The following is a 22,013-nucleotide window of genomic DNA, read 5'->3' on the forward strand; positions in this document are numbered from 1 at the left end:
CCAGGTGACTCCAATCACTAATGACCCTCCTCTGCCTGCAGGAGGAACCGCCCCTGCAATGCAGAGGAGCCGTGACACCACCCCTCCTTAAAATGAGGGTCCCACCCACTCAACCCACATTCCTCCAACATATTCAAAACAATTCAAATCCCCCCCCCCCCCAAAAAGGTCCCAGCTCCTAGTAGTAGCCCCGTGTCCCCCCAATTGACTGTCCACCTCTCAAACTCGGCAGCCCTGGTACCTGGGGGGCAATTTAAGAGGAAAGAGGCGCAGACAGCCTGTAGGGGTCAGATAGAATATACAAACTAGGTTAAAAGGAGCATGGGACAGAGAATCAGCAATGATAATATCCTTACCACTAATGTGTCTAATATCAAGGTTGAATGGTTGCAAGAACAAAGCCAAACGCATCAGGCGCTGGTTGGGATTTTGCATGGACCTCAGACAAATAAGTGGGTTTGCGATGGAGTGTCAGAAAACAAAACAGGGTAGTTTCTAATAAAAGCTACCAATTCATCAGGTTTCTCAGAGTCTAAATGATCTACCAAAACCAAGGTTTGCAAAGTCTGGGAGTTTTTCAACCAACCTTGTAAGACCTCATCTGAAACCCTAACGTCCTCCTCTTCTCATCCGCTCCATCAAATGAAAGCCACAAGATGCAGTGACTGGAGCAGCAGTCAACACTGACCTCACTGCTGGAGTGCCTTCTACTTTGCTTAGATCATGGGAGTGATAACATTTTAACAGGTTCACATGCCATAATTTAGAGGACTTCCTATGACCAGGGGTTTCAATAAGATAGATTTGAACTGACACTTTACGCAACACAATGAAAAGGACCACAATATTTGGCCTGAAAAGGTGAACTTACAAGAGGCAGAAGAGCAAGTACACGATCACCGGGACTAAACTCACGCAGCTCAGCCTGTCCGTCATATTTCAGTTTCATTTTCCATGGAGAAGATTTTAGTTTCTTTCGCCAGTTCACCAGCCCTATACAACTTCAACCTAAAACCATTTACATGGTCAATAAGGTTCTGAGGTGGTTCCTCAGGCAAACAACCATCCTGCAACACTGCTAAAGGCCCACGCACCTTATGACCAAACACTAAGTCATTTGGGCTAAACCCTGTGCTTTCCTGCACTACTTCACGAGCAGCTAGTAACAGCCAAGGTAAACCCTCCTCCCAATCTGCAGACAGTTCTGTACAGTATGCACGAAACAAGGATTTTAAAGTTTGATGAAAACGTTCCAATGCTCCCTGGCTCTGGGCATGGAACGCAGTAGACTTGTGTTTAACTTTAAGCGGTTTGAGAACCTGAGAAAATAAATGGGAGGTAAAGTTAGACCCCAGATCTGACTGGATGATTTTTGGAATCCCAAATGTTGAAATATAATGAGTTAACGCTTCAACTACTGATTTTGAATTTATGGTACGCAAGGAAAAAGCTGCCTGATATCTGGTTGCTTGACACATAACAGTTAATACGTAGCTATGACCTGACTTGGACCTTGGTAAAGGCCCAACACAATCGATAATAAGATGCTCAAAAGGTTGCCCTATGGCTGGTATTGGATACAAAGGTGCTGGCTTTACAACCTGGTTTGGCTTGCTTGTGCGCTGACACGTATCACAAGTTTTAATAAACTGCAATACATCCCGCTTTAAACGTGGCCAGAAAAAAATAACGAAGTATGCGATCATACGTTTTACGAACACCCATATGACCTGCCACATCACCATGTGAAGTTTGCAACACTTTATTTCGCAAAGTAGTAGGTACAACTATTTGAAAGACTGGTTCTCCTAGACCCTGATCATAGTGTGGAACCCATTTCCTGACCAACAGCCCATCCAGAAGAAAATAACACTGAGCACTATTCCTCACCACTGAATCAGGAACAACTTTATCAAACAGATCAGCCAAGTTAGTATCAGCCTTTTGCTCAGCCATCAATGATTCTCTAGAACTAGTCATCTGTTCTGTCTGGAGTTTGACCGGCAACTCAAGACTTTCTGGCTTACTCTCAATCTCCTTACGAGAGGCCGTGCGGGTAACCGCACAAACTGGAAATACCTCAGGAGACATACAGTTTTGATCCTGAGATTCCCTTGCAGGTGACCCTGAAGGTTGCTTCTTACAGATGTTTAGTTTGCCATCTGCCCACACCTTACTACCTGCCAAGTCATTCCCCAAAATCATGTGGACTCCCTCTACTGGCAACTGGGGTCTAACCCCAACATCTACATCACCCTCTACCAGACCATATTTTAAGGTAACTTCATGTAAAGGACAAGAGAATGGAACTAAACCCATACCACATACCATTACACAACTGCCAGTATCAGACTCTTTAGAGAACGGCAAAACAGATTCCAGAATAAAATAATCTAAAGCTCCAGTGTCTCTTCAGATCTTGATTGAAACATTTTGGTTGCCATCTACCAGGGACACTACACCATCTGAAATAAAGGCTGAAAAATCAGTGGGAAGACAGAATCAAACTCAACGAGTGGCTGAAAAAGCTCACCCTGGTGGTCAGAGGCTGTAACAGGAGCTGTCATCACAGCAGGTGATGACCTGACTTTTTTTGATTTAAGCAGAGGACAATCTTTCTTCCAATGTCCTTCAACTAAACAGTAGCGACAGGTATTAGCATTAACCGGTGCTTTAAGTCCTCCGGACCCAAACTTCTGCTGATGTCTTTGGAAAGAAGCCCCAGAAAAAGGTGACCTACTATTCCTAGGAGTAAGTTATTTTTATGGTACATGTCACTGTTTGACTCAAAATGGCTTTTATGTGTTAGCCTGTACTCATCTGCAAGGATTGCTGCATCACTTGGAGACTTAACTTTACGTTCATTCATGTATGTAGCAACCTGGTCAGACACAGAAGTTTTGAACTGTTTTAACAATCAAATTAGACAGACCCTCAAAAGTAGTAACTTCAGAAGCTGTACACCAACAATTAAATGCAGAAGTCAAATCATGAACAAACTCAGAATAGGTTTGTGAATCTAACTTTTTCCTGTAACGAAAACATTGACAATATGCCTCTGGCACAAGCTCATAGACCTTCAGAACTGCTGATTTAACTTTAGCAAAAACTTTACTGTCAGCTACACTCAGTGCTGTAAAAGCCTCACGTGCTTTACCTGTAAGTACACATTGCAACAACATAGTCATGTCCAAATCTGACCAAGCTCTAGCTTCCACAATATGCTCAAATAAAGCAAAGTATGTGTCTGGATCTGACTCAAATGTAGGCAACAAACGAAGATTCTGTGAAACATCAAACTGTGGTAGTCCTTCTGGTCTATTAGAGCGATTGAGAAATGCTCTCTAACTGCATTTGCAACAGCTCCCTTTGCTGCTCAAAAGATGAAGGGCTAGACTGAAAACCTGCACCCCCACTACTAGCAGACTGACCCCAAAAAACACCCATTTCTCCAAGACCCTGCTTTAATCTAGTTTTAACAGTCAATTTTTTTTTAGCAACAATCTCAATCTGATAATGTTCAGCAATTTCAATGAACTGCTCCTTAGTACACAACTCTAAGACTACCTCTGAAGGAGCTTGAACAAAACTACTCAAAATGGACGACATTTTCCTCAACCAATACAACTCTTACAAATGCTCCAAAAAAAACACAACTCAGTTGCTGTCAGTCTGGGTTCAAGGACAGGAGCCACACCCCACTATCCTCCAAAACCAAAAACAACCCCCCCCCCCCCATAACCACGGAGGTGCTCCCCAGCCGATGTAGGGGAAAAGGGTAGAGCATCCCTTTCCCACGTTCACTGCCCCCCCCCCCCCCCCCCGTCCCATAACCACGGAGGTGCTCCCGAGCCGGTGTAGGGGAAAAGGGAAAGGGATGCTCTACCCACGTTCACTGCCCCCCCCCCCCCCCCCCATAACCACAGAGGTGCTCCCGAGCCAATGTAGGGGAAAAGGGAAAGGGATGCTCTACCCACGTTCACTGCCACCTAAAACAAAAACACCACGAGCCTCCTATTGACACTCGCTGATAAGCCTGAACATGAGAGGACTCCCACCTGAACAAAACCCAGAAAAACCCAGAGTGAATTGCTAACCAAATTTAGCTCCCAAGCTAACTGAACCAAAAGAACACATGGCTCTCAATGCTCTCTCCAATATTGGCCCAACCAAAACATCCCCTCCAACAAAAAAATTGGCAATCTGAACTAAACTACAAAACAATAATCGAATAAGCCAAATTACAAATAAACAAATAGACAAAACCTTAACTATAACAAAATGTTAAAGTAAACTAAAATACTAAAGACTAAAGTACAATTAACTTTAACTTACAGACGAGCCCCCACATGTCACAGGTACGCGAACAACAGGTATAGGCCAATTAAAAAAAAATCTTTATTGTAAACAAAACTATTAGCAGAGAGAGAGAGGTGATTAGTGACAGTTTAAATACTCTGATCCCAAGTGACTCCAATCACTAATGACCCTCCTCTGCCTGCAGGAGGAACCGCCCCTGCAATGCAGAGGAGGAGTCGTGACACATGGAAACCACATGTTTGACTCTGTTCCATCAATTCCATTTCAGCCATTACAATGAGCCTGTCCTCCTACAGCTTCTCCCACCAGCCTCCGCTGATATACTTTGTATCATTTTATTTTTATTCTGATCCCTCTTTTTACTGTTGTGATCAACTGCATGCTTTTCTATGGTAGACATGCTCCAAGTCTCCCTCGTCTCAGTTAGTCACAGCGCAACATTGTGTTGGACACCCAGTGCAGCAGTTGCTCTCTGTCAGCTGTCAACCTCCCTCGATAAGATATGTGTTACCCTGCCCTGTTTTGGTTTACGTTCTTCTTATGGTCCTTTTAAGACGTATGTATCCCTGTATGGATGTTACAGTCCTAAAACTCCCTTATGGCATAGTGTCATTTACAAGTGATCTAGACCTGCTTCTCCCTGTCTCTCTGCTCTTCTCTCTTTGCCTCTTTGTCTCCCTCTGTCTGTCTGTCTGTTCTCCTTTTCTCTCCCTCCTTTCTTGTCTCTTCTCCTTGACCCTGTCAGGCGGCGTTATTGAACAGTTTCCCAGACATCTTTGACGAGCTGCTGCAGATGTTCACAGTGCAGGAGGTGGCTGAGTATGTCCGGGGCACGCTGGGGAGCATGCCCAGTACGGTGGACATCGGTCAGTCTATGGACGTGGTCAAACTGCAGTCTATCGCCCGCACCGTCGAGAGCAGGCTCTTCTTCTTCCCTGGTAAGACTGAAGACTACAGGACAGCTTTACTAACACCAAATGAAACTGTGAACACTGTTAGATGCTCCTAAAGTGGAAATGTAATAGATTGTTTTACCTGTAACTGGTTCTTTGTCAGGACAAAGAATCTAAAAGGCAAAGGCTAAAGCTGGTTAAAATCTTTCTACAATTGATCCTTCACTCTCTCCCCTTCTTCCTCTCTCTCCGTATCCCTCCCATTCTCTTCCCCTCTTCCTCTCTCTCCCCCTCTCAGAGTCTCGTAGTATTTTGCTGCCGGTGGTCCTGCATCACATCCACCTGCACCTGCGCCAGCAGAGGGAGCTGCTGATCTGCTCAGGAATCCTCACTAGCATTTTCTCCATCATCAATACCAGTGCTATGGTACATCACATCACCACTGAATCTACTGCAGTAGAAGAGATTGGAGTTGAAGTTGTCCTAATCATCATCATTAGGAGGATGAAATTATATCTGACCCTGTATCAGTGGTTAGGGGCTACTTCTCTGTAACAAAAGCTGGTACCATAACTGGTTACTAGACCACCTACAGTAGTGTATCTATAGTATCCCAGCTAAACATTCTTTTCACATTTCTTGTATCAAATGGAATTAAAGATGGGATGACAGACTAGTTGGTAAAACTTTATACACTGCCAAGGCTGGTTAAGGCAATTATAATACCATGTCATTGTTCAGACATTATTGTCAAGACATTATTTTGTAGGCCACTTTACGTTGAGTGCTGAATTAATATTTTAATTGGTCTGTCGAGCGGCTTATACAAATTAATGAATTATTCATTAAATTCCTTCTCCCTCGATCTCCCTCTCTCTTTCCTCCTCTTCTCTACTTCTCTCTATCTCTCTCTCTGCCCCTCCCACTCTATCCTTCCTATTTCCTCACCTCTCCCCATCGTTTCTCTCTCCCCCTCTTCCTAGGAGTCTTCTGTTCAGGAGGAGGTAGAGATGATGGTGGAGAGCCTGTTGGATGTTCTGCTCCAGACTCTGTTGTCCATCATGTCCAAGTCTCAGTCTCTGGAGACAGCTAGGGGGCAGCGCTGTCCCCAGTGCACGGCTGAGATCACGGTCAGAGACTCTCCTCTCCTACACTACATGAAAAAGATAATGTTTTGTAATGCATGGAACCTCACTGATATGGAAGTGTTTCTGCCTGTCCAGGGGGAGTATGTGTCCACTCTGCTGTCTCTACTTAGACAGATGACAGAGGTCCACTTCCACCACCTGCTCAACAACTTCCACAGCAAAGAGGAACTCAAGGTGAGAGCTACAGTCTCAGTCTGATTTAGGAACCTGGGGCTGAGGTATAATATGTAGATGATAATGTACACAATACTCACTACCTCCATTGACTTCCAGGAGTTCCTGTTGAAGATCTTCTGTGTGTTCCGGAACCTGATGAAGCTCACCATCTTCCCCCGAGACTGGAGTGTCATGAGGCTTCTGACCAGTCAGTAAGTCTGACTCGCATTAGCTGTAACACTGCCTTCATATGGCCTCCTATAGGAGATAAGGGAAAATATGCAGCTATGAGATGAAAGTCCTTACGCTGATAGCACGTGACATTTGTGTAGACGTTGCGTCTTTTTTATCCTAACGTTTTGCTGTGACTTCTTCTGCAGTGTCATTGTGGTGACAACACAGTACCTGTCCCCAGCGTTACACAAGAACTTCTCTGAGGCGGATTTTGACTTCAAGGTGCGTGCCTCTGTAGAGAAACGAGACGTGTCATGTTGAACAACAGCAGTAAACAATAGAGCCTGATAAATATCCCGGAGAAGTCGACCCAGAACCTGCTGTTCTCTCCTTGTCTTTCTCTGTTCACAAAGGACTCTGTTTTTCTCTCCATGGTTTCCTAACAACATTATGCTGTCATTCTGTGTTGCACCTGTCTCCAGTCTTATGTGTCTGAGTTGGTTCAACCTGGATTTATGACTGCAGAGAAACTATTGAAATGCATAACCGGATGGTGAAATGTATAAAGTGACAACATTGCTAAGACGTAGGCCTACATGGATAGATAGATAACAGATGGATAGGTCTTTGCCGTTAAAGGGAATTTGAACACGTGTCTGATGTTCTTTCTCAGGTGTGGAACTCTTTCTTCAGCCTGACGGTCCTGTACATCAACCAGCCCAGTCTGCAGCTGGAGCCCCTCACACAGGCCAAGAGGAAGAAAGTCCTGGACAAGTAAGAACCTCTCCATCACGTGTGTGTGTGTGTATTTATCTGTGTGTGTGGTCAGTAGTTCTACGTTTTCTACATTACCCCCCCCCCCCCCCCCCCCCCCCCCACCCCCCTCGTCCTTCCTCTGTAGGTATGGAGACATGAGAGTGATGATGGCCTATGAGCTCTTCAGCATGTGGCAGAAGCTTGGTGAGATAAAATGACATTCAGATGCTTTGTTGTCATTCTAGCCTTCATGGGTAATGTCATGTGTGTTTCTATAACATCTGTGTTGTGCCCTCTCTGCGTGCTCCAGGTGAGAATAAGCCCCACTTTATCCCTGGAATGATGGGTCCATTCCTGGGAGTGACGCTCGTGCCTCAGAGCGAGGTCCGGAATATCATGATTCCCATCTTCCATGACATGATGGACTGGGAGCAGAGGCAGAACGGGAACTTCAAACTGGTCAGTGCTGTCTGTCCCCTGCTGTGTGCCACCGCTCATCCTCTGTTGGCCTTGTTTAACTTCATGTTATAACCCAATATCATATCTATGTTATGGATCTATGATTTTAGTGCTACTGTAGAAGTGGGATGGTTGGTTCCTTATGCACTAACCTATTTCTCTGTCTGTCTGTCTGTCTGTCTGTCTGTCTGTCTGTCTGTCTGTCTGTCTGTCTGTCTGTCTGTCTGTCTGTCTGTCTGTCTGTCTGTCTGTCTGTCTGTGTCTGTCTGTCTGCCTGTCTGTCTGTCTGTCTGTAGGTGGAAGCAGAGTTGATGGACAAGCTGGAGAGTATGGTGTCAGATGGGAAAGGGGATGGCAATCACAGAGAGCTTTTTGGTCTGCTGTAAGAACCAACAACCTCAGTCTTCTATTCATAAACAATGTGACCTGAGTCAGTGTGCTGTAGTACAGATGTAGGATCTTCAGTTGAGTCAGTTTGCTACAGCAGGAAAATTATCTTGCAGCAACAGTGTATTATAATTAATGGCATTTTTGTAAGGATTGATACTTTTTCGTTAGGGCAAATCAGGTCTGAGATTTCAAAGTGGAAATTACAACATTTAGAAACCTTTTTAAACATTGAATACACAAAGTTTGCATTTCCTTCTGTGCAGGAAAATTCTCCAAAACAAAAGAGTGATCAAATTAAGATCCTACATCTTTAATGTTCTTTTGTATGCTCCTGACTTGTTGTCTTTTTCTGCTGCGTCTTTCAGGACCCAGTTGTTTGGGCCTTACCCCAGGTAAGATATCCGTTTCCCCACAGCCCAAGCTTTTAGCTCTACCACTATCCTGATCCTCAAATAAATAAGTATTTATGGTTTACTGTCCTTAATGTGCACGTGTAACATAGAGCTTGTTTGTCTGTAGCCTACTTGAGAAAATTGAGCAGGAGACGTGGAGAGAGACGGGCATCTCATTTGTCACCTCCGTCACGAGACTGATGGAGCGGCTGCTAGATTACAGGTAGATTGGATTACTCATTACAAGCAACATGTTAATATCATAACATTGACTACATACATGGATGTACTGTAGAGATTGGAGAGACATCAAAACCCTGCTCTACTTTTAGGGAGTGTATGAAAGGAGATGAAATGGAGAACAAGAAAATTGGTGGCTCTTCCAACCTCATGGTGAGACATCGTATGATTTATTATACTTTATAACTTATATACCAGTTATGCCAGAGATGTGTTGAGACAACTGCAAATGTACTTTGGTTTTTGGTTGCTGTAGTAATCTTGCTTCCTGATAACATTTGGCTGTCCTCCCCAGAATTTCTACAAGTCTGAGATGAACAAGGAGGAGATGTACATCCGCTACATCCACAAGCTGTGTGATCTGCACCTGCAGGCAGAGGACTACACAGGTAACACACTGGTCAACCTGCTCACACGGTATAGTATTGGAACCCTGTGACAGTCAGGATTACTACGTAAGGTCAATGTGGTGAATTGTGATGACCTTTGTGTCCTCCCTACCAACAGAGGCAGCGTTCACCCTGCTTCTGTACTGGGAACTGCTGCACTGGGAGGACCGCCCCCTCAGAGAGTTCCTCCACTACCCCACACAGAGCGAGTGGCAACGCAAGGAGGGCCTCAGTCGCAAAGTCCTCCACTATTTCAACAAGGGAAAGGCAAGTCAAGCTAAAATAAGTCAAGCTAAGTTAAGTCAAGCTAAGTTAAGTCAAGCAAAAAAAAAGTCAATCTAAAACAAGTAAAAATAAGTAATTCAACAAAGGAAGTGCAAGGCTTTGTCTAGCCACTTTAGGTATTATTCAAATGTGAGATCTTTTAATTTGGCCCAAATTAAACCATCATTTTATTTGATAAAGTTCCAAATGGATGTACATCTCAAGTCTAAGCACTTCTGCATGTGTCATGATTTCCCTTCAAATCCTCCTGAGAATGATATTCCATAGACATGATATACCTATAATGAGAGATTCCATATGAGTGAGAGCTCTGTCTCTGTCTCTTTCCAGTGTTGGGAATATGGAATATCACTCTGTCGGGAACTGGCTTTCCAGTATGAAACCTTATATGATTACCAGAGTCTGAGCTGGATAAGGGTGAGTCTGTCTGTCTGTCTGTCTGTCTGTCTGTCTGTCTGTCTGTCTGTCTGTCTGTCTGTCTGTCTGTCTGTCTGTCTGTCTGAGTCTCTCTCTCTCTGTCTCTCTATGTCTCTGTCTCTCTCTGTGTCTGTCTCTGGCTCTCTCTCTCTCTCTCTGGCCCTCTCTTTCTTTCTCTCTTTCTCCCCTTGTCTCTCTGTGTTATCCCTGTCTCTTTAAAAAATGATTTGCATCAGAGCCATTACTTTATCCCCCAGTCACTACTCATCATCACAAAGATGGAAAGTAAATAGAAAGGAATGGAATATAATATAAATAGTTTATTGTCCTCACATTGTGGAAATATATTTACATTGCAATACACAATACACAATACACAATACACAAAATATCAAAAACATTATGACCACTTTGTCATCAAGGGAACCTCGTTGATGTGTGTTGCTGAGAAAGATCAAGACTCTCTGAGGGTTGAATCAAGTATTTTTGTCTTTATAGAAAATGGAAGCTGCGTACTATGACAACATCATAGAACAGCAGAGGATTGAACCAGAGTTCTTCAGGATGGGCTTCTATGGCAGGAAGTTTCCTTTTTTCCTTAGGGTGAGATGAACACACACACACACACACACACACACACGCACACATGCACACGCACACTGTCTTGTTTAACTAACCTTGTGGGGACACACAATTCAGTCCCATTCAAAATCCTATTTTTCCTACCCCCTAACCCTAACTCTAACCCTAACCTTAACCCCAAAACCTAACCTTAACCCTAAACCTAACCCTAGCTCCTAATCCTAAAACTAACACTAAACCTAATTCTAACCCTAAACCCCCTAGAATAAAATTTGACCTTGTGTGGACACACACACACACACACACACACGCGCGCACACACACAGGATCTTTTATCTAATTGCTATTTTTTTGTACCTATCAATTGGATGACAACTCTTCTCTCCAGAATAAGGAATTTGTGTGCCGGGGTTATGACTATGAACGACTTGAGGATTTCCAGCAAAGGATGCTGGGAGAATTCCCACAGGCCATTGCCATGCAGCACCCCAACCAACCAGATGACGCCCTCCTACAGAGTGATGCTCAGTGTATCCTAACCTAACCATGGTCAGTGTGTGTGTGTGTGTGTCAACTCAACTGTCAGCCTATTTGGCTATGTTTACCTTAACACGTGGCCTCAGACCTGCAGATCTATGCGGTGACCCCAGTGTCAGACATTACTGATGTGCCTCAGCTGGAGCGTGTCCCAGAGAGGATCAAGAGCTTCTACCGCATCAACAATGTCACTCGCTTTCACTACGACAGACCCTTCCACAAGGGACCCAAGGACAGGGAGAATGAGTTCAGAGTATGTGTGTGTGTCTTTTATGTCCAAGTTGTTGCTTTGTATTTCTAAATAGAATGAATGACAATGGAAGGTAATTATATTGTCTATATACTATACAGAAGGTGATTCAGTGTTTTATGTGTGTGTTTTCAGAGCCTGTGGATTGAGAGAACCACCCTGATTCTGTCTCGTCCCCTCCCTGGAATCTCCCGCTGGGCTGAGGTGGAGAGGAGAGAACTGGTGAGGAGCACTGTCATCCCATACTGTCGTCTTATAGGCTATTGTCATCTCATGCTGTCATCTCATGATGTCGTCTCATACTGTCTTCTCATACTGTTGTCTCAAACTGTCGTCTCATACTGTCATCTCAAACTGTCATCTCAAACTGTCATCTCATACTGTCGTCTCATACTGTCTTCTCATACTGTCTTCTCATACTGTCATCTCATACTGTCTTCTCATACTGTCGTCTCATACTGTCTTCTCATACTGTCATCTCAAACTGTTGTCTCATACTGTCATCTCAAACTGTCATCTCATACTGTCGTCTCATACTGTCATCTCATACTGTCGTCTCATACTGTCATCTCCTACTGTCATCTCATACTGTCGTCTCATACTGTCATCTCAAACTGTCATCTCATACTGTCTTCTCATACTGTCTTCTCATACTGTCATCTCATACTGTCATCTCATACTGTCTTCTCATACTGTCATCTCAAACTGTTGTCTCATACTGTCATCTCAAACTGTCATCTCATACTGTCGTCTCATAGGCTACTGTCGTCTCATACTGTTGTCTCATACTGACATCTCATTGGCTTCTGTCATCTCATACTGTCGTCTCATACTTTCATCTCATTCTGTCGTCTCATAGGCTACTGTCGTCTCATACTGTCGTCTCATACTGACATCTCATTGGCTTCTGTTATCTCATACTGTCGTCTCATACTGTCGTCTCATACTGTCTTCTCATACTGTCGTCTCATACTGTCTTCTCATACTGTCATCTCAAACTGTTGTCTCAAACTGTCGTCTCAAACTGTCATCTCATACTGTCGTCTCATACTGTCTTCTCATACTGTCTTCTCATACTGTTGTCTCATACTGTCATCTCAAACTGTCATCTCATACTGTTGTCTCAAACTGTCATCTCAAACTGTTGTCTCAAACTGTCATCTCAAACTGTCATCTCAAACTGTCATCTCAAACTGTCGTCTCATACTAACGTCTTAAACGTCGTCTCATACTGTCATCTCATACTGTCGTCTCATACTGTCTTCTCATACTGTCATCTCAAACTGTCATCTCATACTGTTGTCTCAAACTGTCATCTCAAACTGTTGTCTCAAACTGTCATCTCAAACTGTCATCTCAAACTGTCGTCTCATACTAACGTTTCAAACGTCGTCTCATACTGTCATCTCATACTGTCTTCTCATACTGTCATATCATACTGTTGTCTCAAACTGTTGTCTCATACTATCATCTGAAACTGTCGTCTCATACTAACGTTTCAAACGTCGTCTCATACTGTCATCTCATACTGTCTTCTCATACTGTCATATCATACTGTCTTCTCATACTGTCGTCTCATACTGTCGTCTCATACTGTCATATCATACTGTCATCTCATACTGTCGTCTCATACTGTCTTCTCATACTATCATCTGAAACTGTCGTCTCATACTAACGTTTCAAACGTCGTCTCATACTGTCATCTCATTCTGTCATCTAATACTGTCATCTCAAACTGTTGTCTCATACTAATGTCTCAAACGTCGTCTCATACTGTCATCTCATACTGTCTTCTCATACTGTCTTCTCATACTGTCATCTCATACTGTCGTCTCATACTGTCTTCTCATACTGTCTTCTCATACTGTTGTCTCAAACTGTCGTCTCATACTATCATCTGAAACTGTCGTCTCATACTAACGTCTTAAACGTCGTCTCATACTGTCATCTCATACTGTCTTCTCATACTGTCATCTCATACTGTCGTCTCATACTGTCTTCTCATACTGTCTTCTCATACTGTTGTCTCAAACTGTCGTCTCATACTATCATCTGAAACTGTCGTCTCATACTAACGTCTTAAACGTCGTCTCATACTGTCATCTCATACTGTCTTCTCATACTGTTGTCTTATACTATCGTCTCAAATTGTCGTCATCATACTGTCGTCTCAAACGGTCATCTCATACTGTTGTCTCATACTGTCTTCTCATACTGTTGTCTCAAACTGTCTTCTCATACTATCGTCATCATACTGTCGTCTCAAACGTCATCTCATACTGTCGTCTCATACTGTCATCTCATACTGCTGTCTCATACTGTCATCTCATAGTGCTGTCTCATACGTTCGTTTCAAACTGTCATCTCCTACTGTCATCTCATACTATCATCTCAAATTGTCGTCTCATTCTGTCATCTCATAGACTTCTGTTGTCTCATACTGTCATCTCATTGGCTTCTGTCATCTAAAGCCTGTCGTCTCATACTTACATCTCATACTGTCGTCTCATAGGCTACTGTCGTCTCATACTGTCGTCTCATACTGACATCTCATTGGCTTCTGTTATCTCATACTGTCGTCTCATGCTGTCATCTCATGCTGTCATCCCATAGGCTGTCGTCTCACGCTGTCGTCTCACGCTGTCGTCTCATACTGTCGTCTCATACTGTCTTCTCAAACTGTGACATCAGACTCCTTAGGGAGATGATGCAAGCGGGTGCATCATTTGTGTTTGCCTCTCTCTCTGTCATTATGGATTCAAATCTATGTGTGTGTGTGCAGGTGGAGGTGAGCCCTCTGGAGAATGCCATCTACGTGGTGGAGAATAAGACCCAGGAGCTGCGGACTCTGATCAGCCAGTACCAGCACCGGCAGCACCATGGCAACATCAACCCCCTCAGCATGCTGCTCAACGGGGTCATAGATGCTGCAGTCAACGGGGGCATCGCCAGATACCAGGAGGTACTGACAGAGAGGGATGGAGGGAGGGATGGAGGGAACATTCAGTGTTATCTGCTAAGGACCCAGTTGGTATTCGATAGAACGTTGCGACCCTGCCCGCCTGTGGGGAAACCAGGCAGGTTTTGAAACTGCAGTAAAAGTGCAGTTACTGCAGTCGACTGTAGTATTTTGGATGCAATAAGTGCAGAATAACTGCAGTGAAGTGCAGTTATACTAAACTCTAACTGTAGTTACACTGCAAAATTACTGCAGTAAAAAAAGGTGTTATTTTGGATGCAGTATTTATAGCATACTAAAGTTAGTGGAGTTACAAACGGACTGTACTAAACAAGTTAAATGTTTTCCACACACGTAGATGGACACAGCGTCCCTCCATTTCCCACACCGAATAGCTTGAAGCCACAGGGCTCTTCTTGCAGGCTCTACTTCCCTATGTGGGAGCATTCGAACCATTGGTTGAGATTTTTGACCTGGCTTCATGTACATTGAACAACACAGCAGCTTTTCGGCATGTTTTGTTCTTTCTGTAAAACAAAAAATCTACGACCAAGTTGGCTCTTTTACAATACCAATAGGAAAGAATGTTTGTTTCCCCAATGTGTGGGCATATTATTATTATTATTATTATTATTATGTGAATATCGACTTGGAGTATGCCTTGTAACTCATTCATATCCCATGTTCATCCTCCACAGGCATTCTTTGATAAGGAGTACATCAACAGTCAACCAGAGGACACAGAGAGGATAGCTCAGCTAAATGACCTGATGCAGGAACAGGTCAGACACAACTCTTAACTCCTCACTGCCCACTGGTCAATGGTCCATACAGTGTACATGGGTATAGAGGACAGATACACCATATGTTCTCTCTTTCCTACATGTTGTTTCATTGTCACAGGTTCACATCCTTGGAGTGGGGCTGGCTGTCCACGAGAAGTTGGTGCACCCAGAAATGCGTCCTCTGCACAAAAAGCTGATAGATCAGTTCCACATGATGAGGGCTGGTTTACACCAGGTAAGTGGTTCCACATGCTCTTCTGTTTGTGTGTGTGTGCGCGTGCGCGTGCAGTCAGTGTAAATATTCAGAGCAGTCTTTATATGTGGCCCAACAGGGGTTGCCAGCGGCCTACACAGGGGTCAACTCTCCCAGAGGCATCCTGACCACTCACAGCCACATGAGCCCAGAGAGCGTTCGTCTGATACACAGACACAGGTCAGTTTCACACAGGTTTCACTTGAGAAAGAGATGTTACAGTAATCTCAATGTGACCACCTTTTAAAACATGATTTTCTCTCTCCCTCTATTTTAGCCCTATGAACCTGCAAGGTTCTATACGCCAGTCCTCCTCCTCCCTCTCTTCTCACACCTCCAGCGAGGCGGGAGGAAACCTGGTCATCCTGACAGATGGCCTGATGGGAGAGCCCCCTGAGGATACGGCACACATGCAGGTGGGTTTAACATGCACGCATACACACACACAAGATTTGTACATTTTGACGATACGTGTGTGAACAGATGTTTTATTTTCCAGCCAAGCCCTTCCTCCTCCAGTCTGAGCTCCATTCGCTCCACCTCTTCCCAGATAATCAACTCCGCCCCTTCCAGCGCTAGAGGTGAGTGACTCCTGCACCAGAAAGTAAATGTTTTATTTAGGAAACATGCTAATTCACAGTTGTGACTATAACTGTCAGTCAGTGTATATCCAGTGTTTATCAGTGGGTCTCTGGTGTCCATACAGTCTACAGCAGGCCCATCCTATCCCCCTCCCTCCCTCCCCCAGGCTCTCCGTCCCTACCGGATAAAACCAAACACAACCGGGAGGTGATGATTCTGCTGCCCCCTCACCAGAGAACTAACAACACCATGTACTACAGCATGACTGACAACGGACAGGTACTGACATTACAGGCCAAACCATTCAATTGCTGCCAAATGGACTGACGACATTTCTGCCAAATGGACTGACGACATTGCTGCCAAATGGACTGACGACATTGCTGCCAAATGGACTGACGACATTGCTGCCAAATGGACTGACGACAATGCTGCCAAATGGACTGACGACATTGCTGCCAAATGGACTGACGACATTGCTGCATTAGTTATTTAAGAAGACAGTTAGTTCACTGAAGCTTTGGAACAGCAAATTGGCCCGAAGCAGAAATATACTGGTACTGAGACTACAGAGCATACTGTTTGTTCTTATACTTCACCCTTATTTTTAGCCTGTGTTGTCTCTCTGTTTGCAGAGCAACAATCTGCAGCGTGCCTTACTCCAACAAGTGAGCCCCTGTAAGCCATGCATTGATCCTCACATGGGCTTGCCAGAGAAAGGCAAGTATACTGAATCTGCGTGGTAAAATTGGTTAATGATGCTTTTCTCTAGTGTTGAGCTAAGTAGGACACAACTACACATACAATAGGAGGATTTCCTAGCTCTGTAGTGAACATGTGGTTTTCTGGTGTTCCCACAGTGTTCCCTAGTGCCCCCAGCAGCTGGAGTCTAGATGGGGAGGGTAGGGAGACAGTGCCCTACATCCAGGGACCTACAGGGGGTGTTATCATGCCCCCCGTCCCGCCCAGGTCCTTCCCACCAGGTAAGAACAATCATGTCATAATATACACCTTATTTATGGGTAAGAGTCCCTTAGCTGTCATGTACACTAAATAGAAGGTTTTGTAAAGTACATGGGAAGTTTATTCTGATATGAATGTTTTTACTTCCTCTCTCTAGGTCACTTCCTGATGCACTTTGATGCGTTCCACCACCAGAACAGTGACCCACCCCCAGCACTGCCCATTCGCTCTCTCAGAAAGGTTAAAGACAGTCATGCATACTGCAGCAGTAAATAATGCTATCCTCTTAACTTGGTCAACAGATGTCAACTCATTTCTTATCTTCCTCTCTCTCTTTATCTAGTCTCCTCTCCACCCCATACCAGGCTCCCCTACCAGTCCTCAGTCAGCCCTGGGGGGCAGTAACTCCACCCTCTCGGGCAGTGCCAGCAGTGGCGTCTCCTCTCTGAGTGAGAGTAACTTTGTGGGCCAGTACCCTGATCCCCCTGTGCGAAATGATGCCATGGAGCCCGTCCCCAGCCACCTGTGGACCCCTGAAGAGTACCTGGACTCTCCTTACCTCCACATCCACTACAGCGGGCCAGAAGCAGAGTCCCTCGACCAGGTCCGACCCTTCCACTACCGCAACCCTGTCTCACACCTCCACCCTCACTCCCACCCCCAGTCTCATTCCCAAACAGCCGGCCTCGACGGTCACCCCCACCCTCACTCCCACTCCCAGTCTCACCCCCAACCGGCCGGCCTCGACGGTCACCCCCACCCTCACTCCCATGGGCCCACCCACCACCAGATACCACTCCACGGCCCCCACCGCATTCCTTACCGGCGCCCCCAACCCCCGGCTGTGCCCCCCAAGCCCTACCTGAGGGAGGGGTGCATCCCTGAGGAGGACCTGAGCTCTCTGTTGCCCCAGCCCATCCCCCTGCCTCGGAGGATCTTCCACTCCCCCCATAGCCACAGAGAGGAGCAAGCCAAGGCTGCATGGGAGCAGTGCATCAGCGAGGAACACGAGGAGACACCATGAGGAGACCATCTTTGGCTTCATCTCAATAGTCTATTATAGTATAGTACTAAAGTGCTGGGCCTCTTGGAGATTTCAGTCACCTCGGTGCATCTAAATAGTCTAAAGTGACTCCCTCCCCCCTGTCTCCTTTCCTTCAGCTCCATTGATGTGAAAGATCATGGGCTGTGGAATCATGCAAATACATTGTAATCATTGACCATATTGCTTTCATCCATCCCATGTTTTCATATCAGTGCAGGTAAAGGGGAGGGAACAAGGAGAGGAATCCACTTTAGACTATTGAGATACGCCCTCAATCTTCTCACTGTATTCAGACGGTCTGATTCTGAATGGAGGAAGCAGCCTCATAGGAATTAATAAGGGAAATATTATCTGTTGGACAATGTGACCGATAATAATGACTTTGTTTAAATTAATATTGATTGTACACTCTTCTACAACTAGTATGTGAGCATGTTTAGTTTATTTTCATTTGAGAACAATATACAGCCGTTTTGTGAAACATGACGATCTCGATCAACATGATCAAACGATACAAACTCCGAAAGGACCCCCCCCTTTTCCACAACAAAAGGCAACTACAGAAAGTTATATTCTTAGTAAAGTGATGTTGTCTTTTCTGCTTTCAATGCTACATATATCTAACCTATTAATTTGATAGCTTTGCTACAGTATGTATGGGGTTTTCAAGTACACTTTCCATGCTCTTATTTTTCTCTTTTTTTTTTACAAAACACTGTTTAGTCCTTCGCCATATGGCATTCTCCCATACTCTGTTCTGATACTTGGTTCTCATTGAAAGCAAGTCTGTTATTTGACCTGGGTCGCTCTTCTCAACCCAAACCTCAAAGGACATATAAACCTCAGTTTAGGAGTATTCATCCATACGGTACGTATGGAAAACCAATGTGAATGTATTTAAACAAGATGTGCTATTTGTATTACACAAGTGGCAGGTCTTATTTTCTGTTAATGTGCTTTTATATTTAAGTTATGTATCTATTCCAGTCTTCTAATCTTTTGTGTACCAGATAGAAATATCTCATGAGAGGAGCATGAGTGTTCTCTGACTGACAGATCGGATCAATCCTTGGGAGGGGTACAAGGAAGGGGTGAAATTGTCAGGTGCTGGAACAACAGTGAGTTCCAATTTCAGTTGCACAGGTTGAGCTGGATCCAATAGGACTGGATTGATCCCTGAAAGTAGATGGTGATGGAGACTAAGATGCGGTAAAATGAGAAGTAACGAAGAATAATGAAGAATAATGACTTAACAGTACCTCAATCACCTATTGGACTAACTATACTCAGAAAACCAGTATCACACCCTCTCTCTGCCTCTATATGTTTCAGGCCAATGTCAACCAACAAGTACTAAATATGGACCGTGTGTAAATGGACTGATGGCAATGCCATTGCTTCTGTCTGATTTCCAGTACAACTTACCTGTTTTAATCACCCCCACACCCTCTGCACACCTCCCTCCGCCCACCTGCCTTAAGTGCACTGAATTGCAGTATCAATCTCTCGCTCAGACAACTCACTTGACTGGTTCTGAGAAACTCGTGAAAATGACAGTTCTCCTTTCTCGTCACTTTCTCAACACTCTCCGAACAAAGCAGATAATATCAACGTGTGACATCTGTTTCGTCCTGCCTTGGTTGACGATGTGGTGCTACAGTAATACGTTCTGCCTGCATCTCCTCTTCACCCTGATCTGCAATATGGACATGTTTGTGTATAGAAGATTAGTATGAGTAGCTCAGACAGGACCATGAGTTTGATCTCCTTGGGGAATGAAGGTACAACAGACAGTTAGTTAGCTGTAACGTGTAACTCACCACCAGTGGGTTGGAAAGTGGAGGTCAGTGTTCCAACGACAGTTTTTTGTTTCACACAGTCCTTTTCTGCAGGTAAATGCTTGGTTTTGTGTTCTTGTAAATCAGGTTCTCCACTGATCAGACAACATCTATTTTTGTATGCAGGTTCATCAGTGTTGACGTTTTTCACTGATGTACCATGAAAGGATGCAGGGTATGTTTAGCAGTGGAATTAGTATGGAACAGCACAGCTATAGATTAAATAAGATGAATATCAGGTGTGGGGGGAGGGCAAGCTGATGTTGAGAGGTGTGATACTCAGATCAAATATAGGTACAATAGAATTTTTCAATGTAAATTCTGTTACTGTACATACAGCGGTATTGTGAAATATTTTTTGGGAATTATTGCAGACCCCCCTAAAATAATTGTATTGTTGTTTTGTGTAAATACATGTACTCCAGAAATGGATAGAATTGATGAATACCTATAATCAATGTTTAAAGAAGACTGTGGTGTGTCTGCAATGTTGACTTCAAATCTTCAAATATAAATACTTTATACACTTTTCAATGTGCTTTCTTGTACATATGGTGTTAGCATGATCAAACAGTGTTTGGTTGTAAAAGTGGTTTGCCTACTCCCATAACTGCTGTGGTATGGATTCATTAACAATGCCAAACATTAAAGACAATCTTTTATCAGCCTCGTCTCTGTCATTTCCATTGCTTGCTGCTCAGTGGAAAATAGCAACAATGATTGGCAGTATGTTTGACAGGGAATGGAATTTTTACAGAGGTAGATATATACACAAAGGCAGGGTAAAGTGTCAAGGCATCTGGATAGATAATAATACGAGTAAAATAAAGAACAGAGTAGCAGTAGCAAATGATGAGTGTAAAAGTGTGGTAGTTTCTCCTGTTATTTTCTGCAGATCATCTCAAGCTCTGTCAGGTTGGTTGGGGAGCGTTGCTGCACAGCCATTTTCAGGTCTTTTCAGAAATGTTTGATTGGGTTAAAATCCGGATTCTGGCTGGGTCACTCAAGGACATTCAGAGACTTGTCCCAAAGCCACTTGTGCATTGTCTTGCCTGTGTGCTTATTGTCCTTGTCCTGTTGGAAGGTGAACCTTCAACCCAGTCTGAGGTCCTGAGCGCTCTGCAGCAGGTTTTTGTCAAGGATCTCTCTGTACTTTGCTCCATTCATCTTTACCTCGATCCTGACTAGTCTCCCAGTCCCTGCCGCTGAAAACATCCCCACAGCATGATGCTGCCACCACCATGCTTCACCGTAAAGATGGTGCCAGATTTCCTCTAGACTTGACGCTTGGCATTCAGGCCAAAGAGTTCAATCTTGGTTTCATTAGACCAGAGAATCTTGTTTCTCATGGTCTGAGAGTCCTTTAGGTGACTTTTGGCAAAATCCAAGTGGGCTGTCATGTGCCTTTTACTGAGGAGTGGCTTCCATCTGGTTACTCTACCATAAAGGAAGTCCAGGACCCAGTTCCACAGGGTTCAGACCCATTGCCCCAAACTTAATGATGAGCTTGGAGGGTACAATGGTGTTAAAGGCTGAGCTATAGTCAATGAACAGCATTCTTACGTAGGTATTCCTCTTGTCCAGATGGGATAGGGCAGTGTGTAGTGCAATGGCGATTGCATTGTCTGTGGACGATAAGCAAATTGAAGTGGGTCTAGGGTGTCAGGTAAGGTAGAGGTGATATGATCCTTAACTGGCCTCCCAAAGCACTTGATGATGACAGAAGTGAGTGCTACGGGGCGATAGTAATTTAGTTCAGTTACCTTTGCTTTCTTGAGTACAGGAACAATGGTGGACATCCTAAAGCATGTGGGGACAGCAGACTGGGAAAGATATACTCTGGTACCATTTGTCAGATGGTAGCAGAGTGAACAGTCTATGGTTTGGGTGGCTGGATTCTTTGGCAATTTTAGGGCCCTTCCTCTGACACCACCTGATATAGAGGTTCTGGAAAGCAGGGAGCTCAGCCGCAGGGATGTAGTGGGCTGTCTGCACCACCCATTGTAGCGCTTTGCGGTCAATGGCGGTGGAATTGCCATGCCAAGCGGTGATGCATTCAGTCAAGGTGTTCTACTATAGATCAGGGGTGGGGAACTTCTCGAGGGCATGATTGGTGTCACACTTTTTTTCTCCATCCCTAGCAAACACAGCTGATTAATCAAATTGCATTCTAATCTTAACATCATGATTAGGTGATCAT

General features: G+C 44.3%; 1 protein-coding gene across 4 annotated transcripts in view; it reads left to right on the forward strand.

Annotated features, from left to right (window-relative positions):
- Window positions 1–20,478, forward strand: part of LOC110492492 (dedicator of cytokinesis protein 3) — a 103,652-nt gene extending 83,174 nt beyond the window's left edge. For 2 of the 4 annotated variants that reach the window (XM_090203726.1, XM_090203728.1), the window contains exons 24-54: window positions 5,066–5,258; window positions 5,512–5,639; window positions 6,197–6,343; window positions 6,437–6,535; window positions 6,635–6,729; window positions 6,898–6,973; window positions 7,365–7,465; window positions 7,593–7,651; window positions 7,758–7,906; window positions 8,203–8,288; window positions 8,662–8,688; window positions 8,816–8,911; window positions 9,021–9,081; window positions 9,224–9,317; window positions 9,436–9,584; window positions 9,933–10,019; window positions 10,518–10,622; window positions 10,990–11,131; window positions 11,225–11,391; window positions 11,524–11,610; window positions 14,171–14,350; window positions 15,046–15,129; window positions 15,251–15,367; window positions 15,444–15,565; window positions 15,663–15,801; window positions 15,885–15,966; window positions 16,134–16,246; window positions 16,603–16,687; window positions 16,828–16,950; window positions 17,088–17,170; window positions 17,274–20,478. In XM_090203726.1, coding sequence (XP_090059852.1) covers window positions 5,066–5,258; window positions 5,512–5,639; window positions 6,197–6,343; window positions 6,437–6,535; window positions 6,635–6,729; window positions 6,898–6,973; window positions 7,365–7,465; window positions 7,593–7,651; window positions 7,758–7,906; window positions 8,203–8,288; window positions 8,662–8,688; window positions 8,816–8,911; window positions 9,021–9,081; window positions 9,224–9,317; window positions 9,436–9,584; window positions 9,933–10,019; window positions 10,518–10,622; window positions 10,990–11,131; window positions 11,225–11,391; window positions 11,524–11,610; window positions 14,171–14,350; window positions 15,046–15,129; window positions 15,251–15,367; window positions 15,444–15,565; window positions 15,663–15,801; window positions 15,885–15,966; window positions 16,134–16,246; window positions 16,603–16,687; window positions 16,828–16,950; window positions 17,088–17,170; window positions 17,274–17,954 — 3,957 coding nt within the window. In that variant the 3' untranslated portion in view covers window positions 17,955–20,478. The remainder of the gene's footprint in view (window positions 1–5,065; window positions 5,259–5,511; window positions 5,640–6,196; window positions 6,344–6,436; window positions 6,536–6,634; window positions 6,730–6,897; window positions 6,974–7,364; window positions 7,466–7,592; window positions 7,652–7,757; window positions 7,907–8,202; window positions 8,289–8,661; window positions 8,689–8,815; window positions 8,912–9,020; window positions 9,082–9,223; window positions 9,318–9,435; window positions 9,585–9,932; window positions 10,020–10,517; window positions 10,623–10,989; window positions 11,132–11,224; window positions 11,392–11,523; window positions 11,611–14,170; window positions 14,351–15,045; window positions 15,130–15,250; window positions 15,368–15,443; window positions 15,566–15,662; window positions 15,802–15,884; window positions 15,967–16,133; window positions 16,247–16,602; window positions 16,688–16,827; window positions 16,951–17,087; window positions 17,171–17,273) is intronic. The other 2 variants (XM_090203727.1, XM_090203729.1) reach the window with 1 other exon arrangement.
- The last annotated feature ends 1,535 nt before the right edge of the window (window positions 20,479–22,013 follow it).

Source organism: Oncorhynchus mykiss, chromosome 16 (genome assembly GCF_057628025.1).
Source record: "Oncorhynchus mykiss isolate SJ-2025 chromosome 16, ASM5762802v1, whole genome shotgun sequence".
Taxonomy (NCBI): domain Eukaryota; kingdom Metazoa; phylum Chordata; class Actinopteri; order Salmoniformes; family Salmonidae; genus Oncorhynchus; species Oncorhynchus mykiss.